This window comes from Dermacentor albipictus, chromosome 1, assembly GCF_038994185.2.
Source record: "Dermacentor albipictus isolate Rhodes 1998 colony chromosome 1, USDA_Dalb.pri_finalv2, whole genome shotgun sequence".
Lineage (NCBI taxonomy): Eukaryota > Metazoa > Arthropoda > Arachnida > Ixodida > Ixodidae > Dermacentor > Dermacentor albipictus.
The window spans coordinates 226,965,793-226,977,971 of record NC_091821.1 but is presented as its reverse complement, the minus strand read 5'-3'; the positions used below and the strand labels follow the sequence as shown (position 1 = coordinate 226,977,971).

Here is a 12,179-nt window from a genome sequence, read left to right as displayed (position 1 = left end):
CACCCCCTTCTCGCATCTTGCTTTTGGAGGCTCAGCGCGTGCTTAACCAAAGCAGTCCCTGTTCAATTTCACATCGCGCGCACGGCCAGGGCCGGCGGCGGAAAGAAAATCGGCGACCAAAATAAAGCGGCGTGAAATGTTTGTGTTTGGCCCGGCGCTTCCTCTATTTCTGCCCGGAGAACCTTCTTTTCTTCAGCCCCCACCGTCCAAAATTAGCGCTGCGGCGAGACGGGACTATATTTAATGCCTTGTATCGGTGCGGGTCGTCCTGAGCTTCGATGTGCGCCTGCGCGTTTTACAGCGTCGCGCGGGCCAACGACGCGCCGCACGCTGACAGCCGCGGGCGCACTGCTTTCTCTCTCCGGACGCGATCGCGTGATTTACAAAGGCGCGCCCTTGCACAAGGTGCGCGCACACCACCTCGGACGCTTGTTTTCGCTGCAAGAACAGTGGTTTCGCTCTATTTGTCTGCCCAGCTCATGAGCTGCACGCGCGAGCCGTGCGCTCTGAAGAAGGGGCCTGTCGATTTCTCCGTGTTCTGGGAATAGCAGTGCTGCTTCCAGCTCTTTATTTTTTTTATTTAATTTCATCGCTTTTTGCGCTGCATACTGTGCACGTCAGCCTATCAGAGCGCCGCTTGTTTGGAGGAGGAGTTTTGAGGGTGGCAAAGAAACGAGTTTTCAGCGAGGATGACGTGCCTCCCCGAGCTGTGCGCACCGAAACGACAGCCAAACAAGCTCGTCTGTGTTCGAGCGCGCTCGTGCGTTTTCTTTCAGGCGCTGGTTTCTACGCGAATCTCCCTCTTCGAGCCGTTTTGCCAGCTATGCGTCTTCGAAGGAGCCGCGACATCCTGTGGTGGAGCCTAGTATTCTTCTTTCTTTTCCTTTTTTTTTCTTTTTTGGATGCCGGCTTCAACAAATACTTCCTGGACGCAGGATATTACGAAGGAAACATTAAGTAGCCGTTCTTATGGAAAAATAATCGGCTTACGACATTCGGGCTCTGGTTGGGCTGGACATTGATTCTGCATAAGGAGAGGAATATATCCATTGCGCAAATTAAAGATTTCGAGGCTTATCGTGGTCTGTTCGATGCCAAATCGCACATAAAAGCCAACTGGCAACCATGGTTTGGATCATTTTCAGTATCGGTAAAAGAAGTTTGGCATGCCTTTGTAGAACGGGATTGTAACAGCATGGTAGCAACATCGAAAACAATTGTTATTCCATGTGAGCACCATTCGCGAAATAGCTTTCTCCTTCTTTCTTGGATTTATCGCTACTTGTAGCAACCGTCGATAATTAAATGTGCGGTACTTTTGTTTTCGTTGCCGTTACTTAAATATGGGCGGAAATAGGCTAATAGCCTAGGCGACGCCAATTCTACAATTTGGTTGTCAAATTTGTTGGTTTTTATTTCGACAAACTGCATCACGAATTGAGCGCTGTAGGAAGGAAGGAAGGAAGGAAGGAAAAAGTGGAGTAGGAAAGGTAGGGAGGTTAACCAGTATGGCTTAACCGGTTTGCTACCCTACACATGGGAGAGGGATGGGGGAGATTAAAGATGGGGAAGGGGGAGAGGGAGAGAGAGCACATATCACGGCACACACACAGCGTCCGTTGGAGTCCATCATTCTGGCATGGTACGCGACGTCACTCTCACAGCCGCTTGTCCAATCCCGTCTCTTTCAAAAACCGAAGTAGTCCCTTTGTCGCCTTCACCTGCGATATCTTCTGTCGGCGGCATGTGAAAATCGTGTCGAGCGACAAAGGTCTACTGTCAAGGCGCGCTAGAACAGATGCCAGGGACTGTCGCTGAACGTTATAGTCAGGACAGTCGCACAGAACATGTTCCAGCGTCTCCTCTCAAAGACAGGCATTACAGAGATCGTTGTCGGCCATTCCAATGCGGAATGAGTAAGATTTGGTGAAAGCCACCCCCAGCCATAAGCGATAAAGCAGAGTCGCCTCTCTTCGACGCAGTCCAGTTGGCATATAGAGATGCATCAAAGAGGGCAGGTGGTATTGACGGTTGCTCTGGGTGGTCTGGTTGTTTGGTGTGCACCAAAGAGATAGCGTGATAGCGCTGTTGTTTTCAGTGTTGTCTATGGGGTGATCTGAATCCCTTTAGTCGTCGCATACATATTCGCGCCAAAAACTGTTGACGTTGTTTCTTCTTTTATTTTTATTTGTTCTTTGGTGTGCCCATTCTCTTACCGTGTCTAGATGCATCGCACTTCTTAACCACAGGTGTGTGTTGTTTTTGCCTTGTTTTGCAGATGAAGAGAATGAGAAATCGGTCATGGTGGTTCTCAACGGAGAAGAGTCCGAGCTTACCTTCATTGAACACGTACATCAAGACGAACTGGTAAGTGCTGGCTTGAAAACCTTAATTGGGTGTGACCATGCAAAGCCTTTCAGGTGTAATCGTGCGAAGCGTGTCCAATTTAGCAAGATACCATGCATTGTATACAAGCAAACCAGTGGCAACTATACAAGTCAGTTCTGCTCGCGTCAAAATTACCTAGTATAAGTAGATCAACTTGAGATGAAAAGCCGTTGTTCATCCGAGGAAAATGATGCCTCGCACGTCTTCGTTACCGTCTATTACCCGGTACGTAAGAAATGACAGACATACGACATGTAACGCACTGGTGAACAGAAAATTAGTATGCTTTCCTCCTAGAAGTCATATTGCCGTATATAAATCTTTATTGACAATTACCACGCGACAGCGTTTGAAGATGAAATTGTTATGTTAAAAGGGTTTATATAATCAGCATTTGTCTTGAGGTTCGTGTAGTAATGTTAGACCTCAGACGTCAATACTTCTAGAAGAGAAGAAATTTATACATAGCTGCCAAATGAAGCTGCACTCTTTCCCAATAAAAAAAAAGTGATAAAGAACACTGGCTATCTGAAATGAGACACACGTGCATGGGCACTGTGTTCGCAACTGAGAAAGAAAGAACCGGGAAGTGACTTATTTCACAGGCAGTCGCACGCCTGTCACCGCCGGCCTGACACCTTAAACCATCTGGGCCTTCGCATAGATACTGGGATCTCATTCACAGAAACACGGTGACGGAATAAATGATGCAAGAGCAATCTCGAGGAGATTGTCGCGACACGCTGGTTCTTTTAGTCGTGGCGACTGTAGGCGCATCTCGATCGCTCGTATTTCTCCGCAGAGAAACGAGCAGACTGGAGACGGCACCTACCCAGTACTCTCGATTTGGTTTTGTTTGCTCGCTGGTCCTCTGTCGGCGTACTGCCCATTTATTTATTTATTTATTTATTTATTTATTTATTTATTTATTTATTTATTTATTATACATACTTTCAAGGCCCTAGGACACTACAGAAAGGAGTGGTAACAAAGCAAGAAAGATAAAAAGAAAGGAAAGGAAGCAAAATAAGCTGACAATTATATAAGGAAAAAAAAATGTAAAGCGATAGCGTGGTAGATGCTGTCTTCAGTGAAGATGTGTCTCCGATATGAACGACGGAAGCAAGAAGGTGGTTCCAGTGGAAACTCCGCGTGGTAAAAAAATAGTCATGGTACCGGTTCGTTCGGCAAGATGGTACGGCAATTTTATATCTGTGGTCAGATCGGGATGAAGCGTAGAAAGATGGGGTGATAATTTGCTGGCTGGAGCCCGTGGTTGGCGTGATAAACCTTGTGGAATAGGCAAAGGCGAGCACGTTTGCGTCGTAATCAAAGTTCTGGGAGATAAGGGATTGTTTTGTACGTATTACACTGGAATGGCGGGGAACAGTTAGATAAAATAAACTGAGATGAACATCTTGAAGGGGCAGCGCAAAAAGACGATGACAGAAGGCAGGAAACACACAGGACAGCGCTGAACTCACAACTAACTTTATTCGAAGGCATACATACACTTATGTACACAACCCATAGCCACGTGCTCTCCCGTCCATGGCGTCATTATCAGTGCACAGGCAAAAAACACGAAACACCAATTTAATCTAATTCATTATCAGTGCGCATATTGCCTGCGCACTGATAATGACGCCATGGACGGGAGAGCACGTGGCTATGGGTTGTGTACACAAGTGTATGTATGCCTTCGAATAAAGTTAGTTGTGAGTTCAGCGCTGTCCTGTGTGTTTCCTCCCTTCTGTCATCGTCTTTTTGCGCTGCCCCTTCAAGATGTTCAACCAGTACCAACTCGCCCAAATGTCGATCCTTCTACATAAACTGAGATGCTGGATTTTGAATCGTTTGAAGGGCAATGGTTAGCGATGGCTTGATCGTTATCCCAAACGACAAATGCGTATTCTAGTTCTGAGCGAACTAGGGTTTTGCAGAGTGTCAGTCTTACAGAATGAGGTACAGTAGAAAAATATATGACTGCGTTAGTAACGACGCGGAAAAATATTGTTCAGAATTCTTGCCGAAGAAGTTGTGAGTCTTTTTTGGGGTTTATAGAGTACGCTCTATATCACTTGGTATAAATCGCGTACGTATGGATGGTCCCGTATTGTGGTCACATGATCAGATTTCGCTGTTACTCAGCCTATCTAGGGGGCTTCACCTCTCTACGTGCGGAGAAATAAATCTTTCCTAGAGTAAAGTGCTGGCATTGATGAGCTGAGTACAACTTTCTGTGATCGAAAAGAACACAGATGCAAATAATATTGAGCTATATGCGCTTTCTGGACGACTTTTTGAAATAAAGTGACACACGCTGTACGATTTGTCCGTTTACACAATAAAGTTCTGCTAGCGATTCCCAAAACCTTCACAGGGATTGAACTTCAAGCATGCCTTGATCGAGTGGGTCCAATTTCTCCTTGCAGGTGATTTTCATTGACATGTGGGCGCAATTATGGAGACTAACACCAACGGGTGCTTTTAGCATATTTACAGAATTCTGGCGATTAAATGGGCTGAATACTGAGGCCAGGAGCAGGTTTAAGGTGGCACAATTAAAATCTTTCTCACGCCGAGGTCGTTTCATTTTAAAGAAACTGCTGCAATGCAGTTGTGATTCAAGACTGTCTGTCGTCGAAGGGCGCAGGCATGCTGTGGCGTTTCACGAACAGCTAGGTCACATTGTGCGCCTCGGGAGGGACGTGACCTGTTCAGATATAATATGGTAAAACAGGTGCGCGGAGCTCTGTACTGGCGTGCCGTAATTGATAGCCGCATATCAGCCCGGCCTGCTGAAGGAAAACACGATACGTACAGCACTCCTGCCCCACGCATCGATAAACTGAGCAAGGGGCATCGAGGCGAGCCTCGTGGCTGCTATTAAGTGGATTGTGTCGCAGTTTTATACGCTTAAGCATCCGTACGTTGGACGAATTATTTAGTATTGTTGGCCTTGGAGGACAACATCACACAACACTATCACCACTTATAAGCATGAAACAGGCTAAAATTAATCAGTGACCACTGCGATTATTCCCGTAAGCTGGCTCCACCTGTCCATCGAACAGCGGCAAGAGCGCGATTTTGCGTGCTGCTTTTTATTCTGGCGATGTTCCAAAGTGGCCTTGGGGTGGGAATGCGATACTGCAGGATAAAGACAGTCTGTCGCCGTGCATGTTGTAGTATTCCCCTACCGGGAGCGCCGTATGTATGTGAATAGTTATAAATAAGAGTATTTCGTTTATCGGGTGATAACTCAACTATAAGCTACGTTCACTGCGTGCTGCATTTGCTAATAGAGGTTTTCGTGTGCCGTCCCGCCAAACTTTGCATGCTGAGAGCGTGTGACTGTGGGGCCTTGGAAAGCATATGACCACCCCATTCTCTTGCGTGCAGTTGCAGCACGCGAGAAACCCGTGCCAGGCCTTAAGAAGTCCACCAACGGGCTTCAACCCGGTGGCCATGTATCGTCCGGATGCCTACCTTGTCGTTTACAGTATCTGCAGTCGAAGCAGCTTCAAGATCGCCAAGGAGTATCTGTCTCTGATACACCGCTGGGACAACGTGGACCACAAGGCCGTCATTATGGTGGGCAACAAGATGGACCTAGTTCGCAACTGCGCTGTCACCACTGACGGTAAGGAGCACCTTCGCTTGCAAGTTTTAGTGCAATGTTCGTTTTTGTGCTTGCGCAGCTAGCATCATTTCTCGGTCATCTGCACGCTAGACGTCATCACTTCAGTTGCAGGGCATTCAGAGCAGAGTCGCCACAGCTATGTTACTGTCGCAGTCGTAACGGAATGGGAACAAACAGAACTGTCAAAATTGCACCTTCTGTCTCGTGCGTTTGGCTTCAAAGGAAATATCTACAACTATCTTTTTTAAGGGACGTCTGACTAACCACGTACTTACTTCGCACATTGCTTCTGTCATGGTTGACACTTGATCTCCTCATGGGAACATATGGTCGAGAGCATTTCGAAAAGAATAAACCTAGTGACCTTTATGAAAAAGAGGGAGATGGGGAGGGGGAGAAAGAAAGACAGCGAAAAGAGATAAGCACAAACCATCAACGACGATAGTCAATGCTTGTAAGCGAATATCCGAAAGCTTTTAGAAAGCTATTCGTTTTATTCAAGGGATAACACGCTTGGAGGTGTATACGTTTGTTGCAGCGAGAACGTTCAGGTAGCGCTTGTTGTTTCATAGCGTAATTCCGTAGAGAACAGAACCGTTACGCAGTGCATCTGGGTCCCGGGGTCCTCTTGTGCAGCCGCCACAAGGGGTGGGGGGGGGGGAGGGGAGTGAGACGGCAGGAGAGGAGAAGGACTTTTTTTTTTGCTCGTGCCCTCCACCACAGCATCAAACATCCCATGCACCCTAAAATCTCTCTCGACATCGCAGAGCTCGTGCCGAGACACCCGGCTGTTCACGTCGATATCACACAGGCATGCTTTTAACGGAGCCAAGCTTGCATATCTTCAAAGCCGTTGCATATCTTCAAAGCCTGTGGAATAGCCCTTGATAGTTACTGATATTTGAGTAAACGTTTATTTTACCATTTCAAATGCCATGTCTAGAACTCATGAGTTTGTGTGAACTGCCTTCGCATCTAAGATATTAATCTGATATATTTACTGCTTTACTGTATCGGCAGCGAATTTCCGACAACGAAAACGGGAGGAATCGTCAAAGAAAGAAATTCGCTTTAAGATACACAAGAAAGGTAGTTACAGTATGACTTGCTGCCTACGTCTTGACAATGGGACGAGCTGTTAGCGGCTTGCTGGTAGTGTTCAGGGAAGCTAGCTGGCACAATCAAACAAACGAAGGGGTGCTGAATACGATCCGTCGCTCTCTTCGATTGAAAAGTCAAAGCCACTGCTACAGAATGTTGTTCATGGTGCAACGTGAGACTTCCACGCACCAAAGAGGCTCATCCTACATTTTCACGCGCTGTATTTCTCTTGGCACCTCGGCAGAATGAGAAAAACGAAGAAACATGCGCATACACCGTAAACCGATTTACACCCTTAAAAATGCTTTCTGTCCATAGCTCACACCCTTACATCCGTAAGGGTATGGAGCTTAAGACCAATTTGGACCCTTAAGTATCCTTAAGGGTGTAAATTGGTTTACAGTGTTTTATAGTCACTTCCACTCATTAACAGTCGAACTGCGCTCCTCAATTTAGTGGTTGGACCGACGCTGCGAATGCGGAGTAAATTTTCAAACGGATCTCCTTCCTGCTTCCTATTGCTTCTGTGCATAACCAAGCAGCTAGATTGCGACGGTCATGGCCAATAAACGCATTCATTTTTCGTTTTACTCGCTCCTTAAATAAAAAAAATACCCATTAATTCTCTAAGGCTTAATCTTGCGCACATTATGTCATGGTTGCGTCTCCGCGCTTCTATTTTTCGCTTCCTCATTCTTTCGTGCGCAGCCATTGGCCGGTCTTAAAGCTCAGCTGCAGCCAAGAAAACGGCTGAATTACTGGCGAAATAATCAGATATGGATTGTGCTGGCTGTTTTCGTTCCCTACATTTGAGCAACTTTGTTCGTGAAAAATAAAAACCGCGCTCTGGGAGCGTGTAAAGTCGCCATCTCTTGCAGGAATCTGTAGAACAAAAGCTAAGGGGCGGGGGCCGAATATTCCAAGATTCGAATGCGAATCGAATATTACACATTAACTATTCGTATTCTTATTCGAAAAGACACTATATTCGGTATTTTCGCATATTCAAGATTAACCAAATATTTCGCAGCAACCGACTGTTAAAGTCTTGCTGCGGTTATCTGTAAGCTAAATAAAGTATGGCAAATTGTCGGAAGCAAAACAACGACAAACGTTGGCGAAGGAATGCAGAAAAAAAAGGATAATGCAAGTTTTGTTTTTGATTTCGCGGCGGAAGCCTACATAACAACGTGTGAGCTTTGCTTGTAGTCGGTCATTTAGAGCTTTGACAGTCTAGTTGTCTAGTATTCTTATCTTTTAGGCTACCACCAGTGATGTTTTTCTGCCTACTGGCCTCCTTACATATGTTTACGACGCACAATTTATTAAGCAGCTTTCTTTTTGCTTTTGTCCACAACCTCTGATCGTTTTTCGGAAACCATTTATTTAGTGTTTTTTTTTATTTCCGTTATATAGAGCGGTCATTATTTCATGGAAAGCTTGTTTGCAACTAGGCTATGAAGGTGTTAAGAGGCTGTTTGTGTAGTTTCTTAATGACAATAAGTGATCTTGTATTTACAACTGATTCTTTGCTTGTGATAGCTGACTTTTTTTTAACCATTCAGTACTAGTGTGGTGCCTATGATTATGCAGAAATTAATATTCTTGATTCAGATGCGTATGCGCGTCTACGTTTGACGATTCAGTAGTCCATTCGATATTCAATACTTGCTGTTCGAATCGTATTTGAAAAATTTAGTATCCGCCCAGCCCTAACAAAAGATTATGGCTACAACTACAGTGCTCTCTTCGATTGTTGGGTGGAGCACCTGCGGCAACCCGTCAATGTGTGCATACCGTCAGCGCGGTATGCATCAATAGGCGCATACATGTCCACATATCTACATAGACTTGGTCAGCTGCTGTAGCGGTCTGAAGAGCTGCCATAAAACATCACGCGACCCGCGGCTTGAAGGTCGGCACTGAATACAGGCGTGTTTTTCCAGAGCGAATTCTAGTTCTGGACAACTCACCGGCGACAAGAAGAAAGCATGCGAGGAGCATGGACTCCGTCGCTGCCTCCGGCGAGTGGAAGGGCGCTATTTCGTATGCATTCAGCAGTCGGCCCCTCATTATTGCACGTGCGTTTGTCTTTTTGGCGCTAGTTTCCATTCGACCTTCGCGCAGACGTCGAACCGTGCGTTGAGAAGCTTAGCACATTACATAGAAGGTCCGGGGTCCAGGGAAACAGCCCGGCTGCGCAAGTGTCTTCGATTCTGCTCTTTTCCAGTTTTTCCTCCCCACTCGTCCTTCTGCCTTTATTTTTTCGCTTGGAGCTTGTTGTGTAGGCTCGTGTCTAATTCATCCCATGTTCTTCTTTTATTTACATCTGTATTTTACGTTACTCTATGAACTGAAAAGCTGCGGGCGTGGAGCGCAGAGAAATAAACGCCTGAACGCCGCAACCGTTGTTAACATTAGGAGGATAATAGAATGAAAAAGAAATGGAGCCGAAATACTATTTCGCCCAAATTAGGCTTCTTAGCGTCCCTGTGTCCTTGTCCACAACTCGACATTTGCCATTACGAGCGGACACTTTTTGCGTTCGCGAATAAAACAGCGTGCGCGCGCTTCAACCTAAGTTCCTTTTGATTGTTCTCGCAGATGGACGCTACTTGGCCACCAACGAGCGGGTCAAGTTTATCGAGACGTCGACGTGCATCAACCACCAAGTGGACGAACTCCTGGCCGGCCTGCTGCACCAGATTCGCCTCAAGAACCAGATCAGCTACAAGGAGAGCTGTAAGCGCGACTCGGTCCGAATGCGGGGCCGCAACTCCAGCTGCACGTCATCCTTCTCGGGGTGCAAGGCCAAGGTCTTCCTTAAGCGGTTCCTGCGGAAAGCCTGTTCGCGGTCGCGGTCCTGCGACGATCTCCACGTCCTCTGAGAGGGAGGCCTCCGACTTTCTCGGCTCTGGTTGTGCTCTCTCTCGCGGCTCAGCGGGTGGCGCCCCATGTCTCGCCGTGGCGCCTTTACGGAACGCGCGCGTGCACTAAGGCGAAGGCACGGCGACTGTGCTTCACTGGCGCGATCGGTTCTCCCGACATAGAATTGGTGGGCGAGTGTCTTATTTTTTTTTTTTTTCGTCGCGGTTATTTACATTGCCAGGGACAACAGCAGGCTTCAGCGCGATGCAATCCGCGGGGGAAGCTCGGATATTCCGGCCTTGTAAGAGCAAGTTGACGTGTTTGATGCAGAAGTGTAAGAGCAAACGATCCGCTTTCCCTACAGTAAGGGCTGGTCATTAAGTTCCCAGAAAGGCCAAGTGAGCACTGGCCGACGTTCATAACGTTCATAACTCGTTATCGAGTGCGGCGTGATAACAGCACGTTCCCTTCTAAGGCAATTATCTGTTAGTATCGACGCGCTTCTGCGTTTTCGGGCGCTGTGGTCCTGCAGCGGCGCGCGATAAGCGCTTTCTCCTTCTTTTCATTTTTTTTTTTGCCGTAATTTTCCGCGCCTCCGATGCGCACTATTTAGGCCGCCGCGCTTGGAAGGGTGCTTTAAAGCGCCATGATATCGATTCGTATAACCAAATCCGGTCTCGATCGAAGGGATTCCGTCTCCTTACTTTTCTAGACGCTATCTCCACGCACCCCGGCGAACGTCGCTGTCTTTCACAAACGTGCCACTTTTATATCGAGAAATGCCGTGACAGGTTGAAACGCTCTGCTGAAGCAACGCGGAAAGAGCCAAACAAGTTTTCTCAGGGAGCTTTTGCAGGAGCGATATCTCTTCTGGTTGACTGAAGGTACAAAATTGAAGCTGTAAGGCCTGTCAGTATAAGAGAAAAGGACCACTTCTGTACTGTAAACAGATCGCCGTCTAGCAGTAGATTTTGCGCGATACGGGATTGCTGTTGCGGGAACTTATTGAACGCCCTTCGTATAATCATTTGATTTCATTCCTCTCAGCGGAGCCATTTACGGGGTAGTCTGCCTTTGACAGCACATTTCACCTTGTTGATTACACATAGAAGGGGGATAAACGTGCTGCCTTTTTTTTTTTACTATTGTATGTACAATTGCTCCTTTTGAGTTCCTTCGTAAGGGAACAATGTGCAGGCCCAAAGCACGAAAGTCGTGGTATCGCTTGGTGACCGGTTGTAGGGGAAAGGTAACTGACGGAGATAATCAAATCATCTTGATGCTCATTTTCCTGGCGTTGTACAGGGAGTCGTGCTTTCAAAAGCCACTCTTGTTTGTTGTACATTTCGCTTCCGTTGTTTACGTAGTACGATTCGCTGTGTTTCACTGTGTGCGCACAATGTTTCTACGTCGGTTCACTCGCATCGGTTCATGTGTTTCGAAACGCAGAAGTGAAAGCGACTGCTGGTCAGTGGTTTGTATGCACGAGTCCAACTGTCAACTTTATTTTATCTTTCTTTTGTTTCACGCTCTATGCGTGTGTCATCTATATACCTTCCACACATTGTCTTCGGCGTTGTATGAGACTGTCGTCACAAGTAGTTTGTTACAGTGCACCAGTGTATTCGACGTGATTTTCGATATTGGTGGTGTTTTTGACGTTCATGTCAATGCCTCTGTTGTCTTGTTGCTCATGAAACTTGAATAATGGTTGCTGTATTTTCAAACTAGCTCAAACTGTGACGTGAGGTGAAACAAGATGTAGTGCATGCGTTTTTTTTTTTTTTTTTTCGGGACACATATGTTATGTCGTTGCCTGTTTCGCACTTTATTTTGTAAAAAAAAAAGCATGCTATAATCATTTGGTTCTCTGTATAAATGCTACAAAGTTTTTTTGCTTTGAGCCTTTCTTGATTTTGTTTTTTCAATAAAAATATACACTTTAAGAATCTTGTGTACCTTCCTTTTTTATTTTGTCGTCAGGCGTGTGAACGTAGGCAGCGAGTTCTTTGGTTGTGCGAGCACGTCTGCATTCCTACATGCGTACACATTATACGACACTCGGCATTCCTCGCCCCCCAGCGTGCTCTCTTTTCTTTTCTGTCGTAGCGTTACCGCAACTGGTGAGAATTTTTAAATTCCTCTAGCTTTCTACTACACGATGCAAAGCTTTTAT

General features: G+C 46.3%; 1 protein-coding gene across 1 annotated transcript in view; it reads left to right on the top strand.

Moving 5' to 3' along the window:
• LOC139054241 (uncharacterized) overlaps nt 1-11,946 on the top strand; it is a 78,059-nt gene extending 66,113 nt beyond the window's left edge. The window contains exons 2-4 of the mRNA XM_070530954.1: nt 2,279-2,367; nt 5,794-6,034; nt 9,740-11,946. Coding sequence (XP_070387055.1) covers nt 2,279-2,367; nt 5,794-6,034; nt 9,740-10,023 — 614 coding nt within the window. The 3' untranslated portion in view covers nt 10,024-11,946. The remainder of the gene's footprint in view (nt 1-2,278; nt 2,368-5,793; nt 6,035-9,739) is intronic.
• Nucleotides 11,947-12,179: the final 233 nt, after the last annotated feature.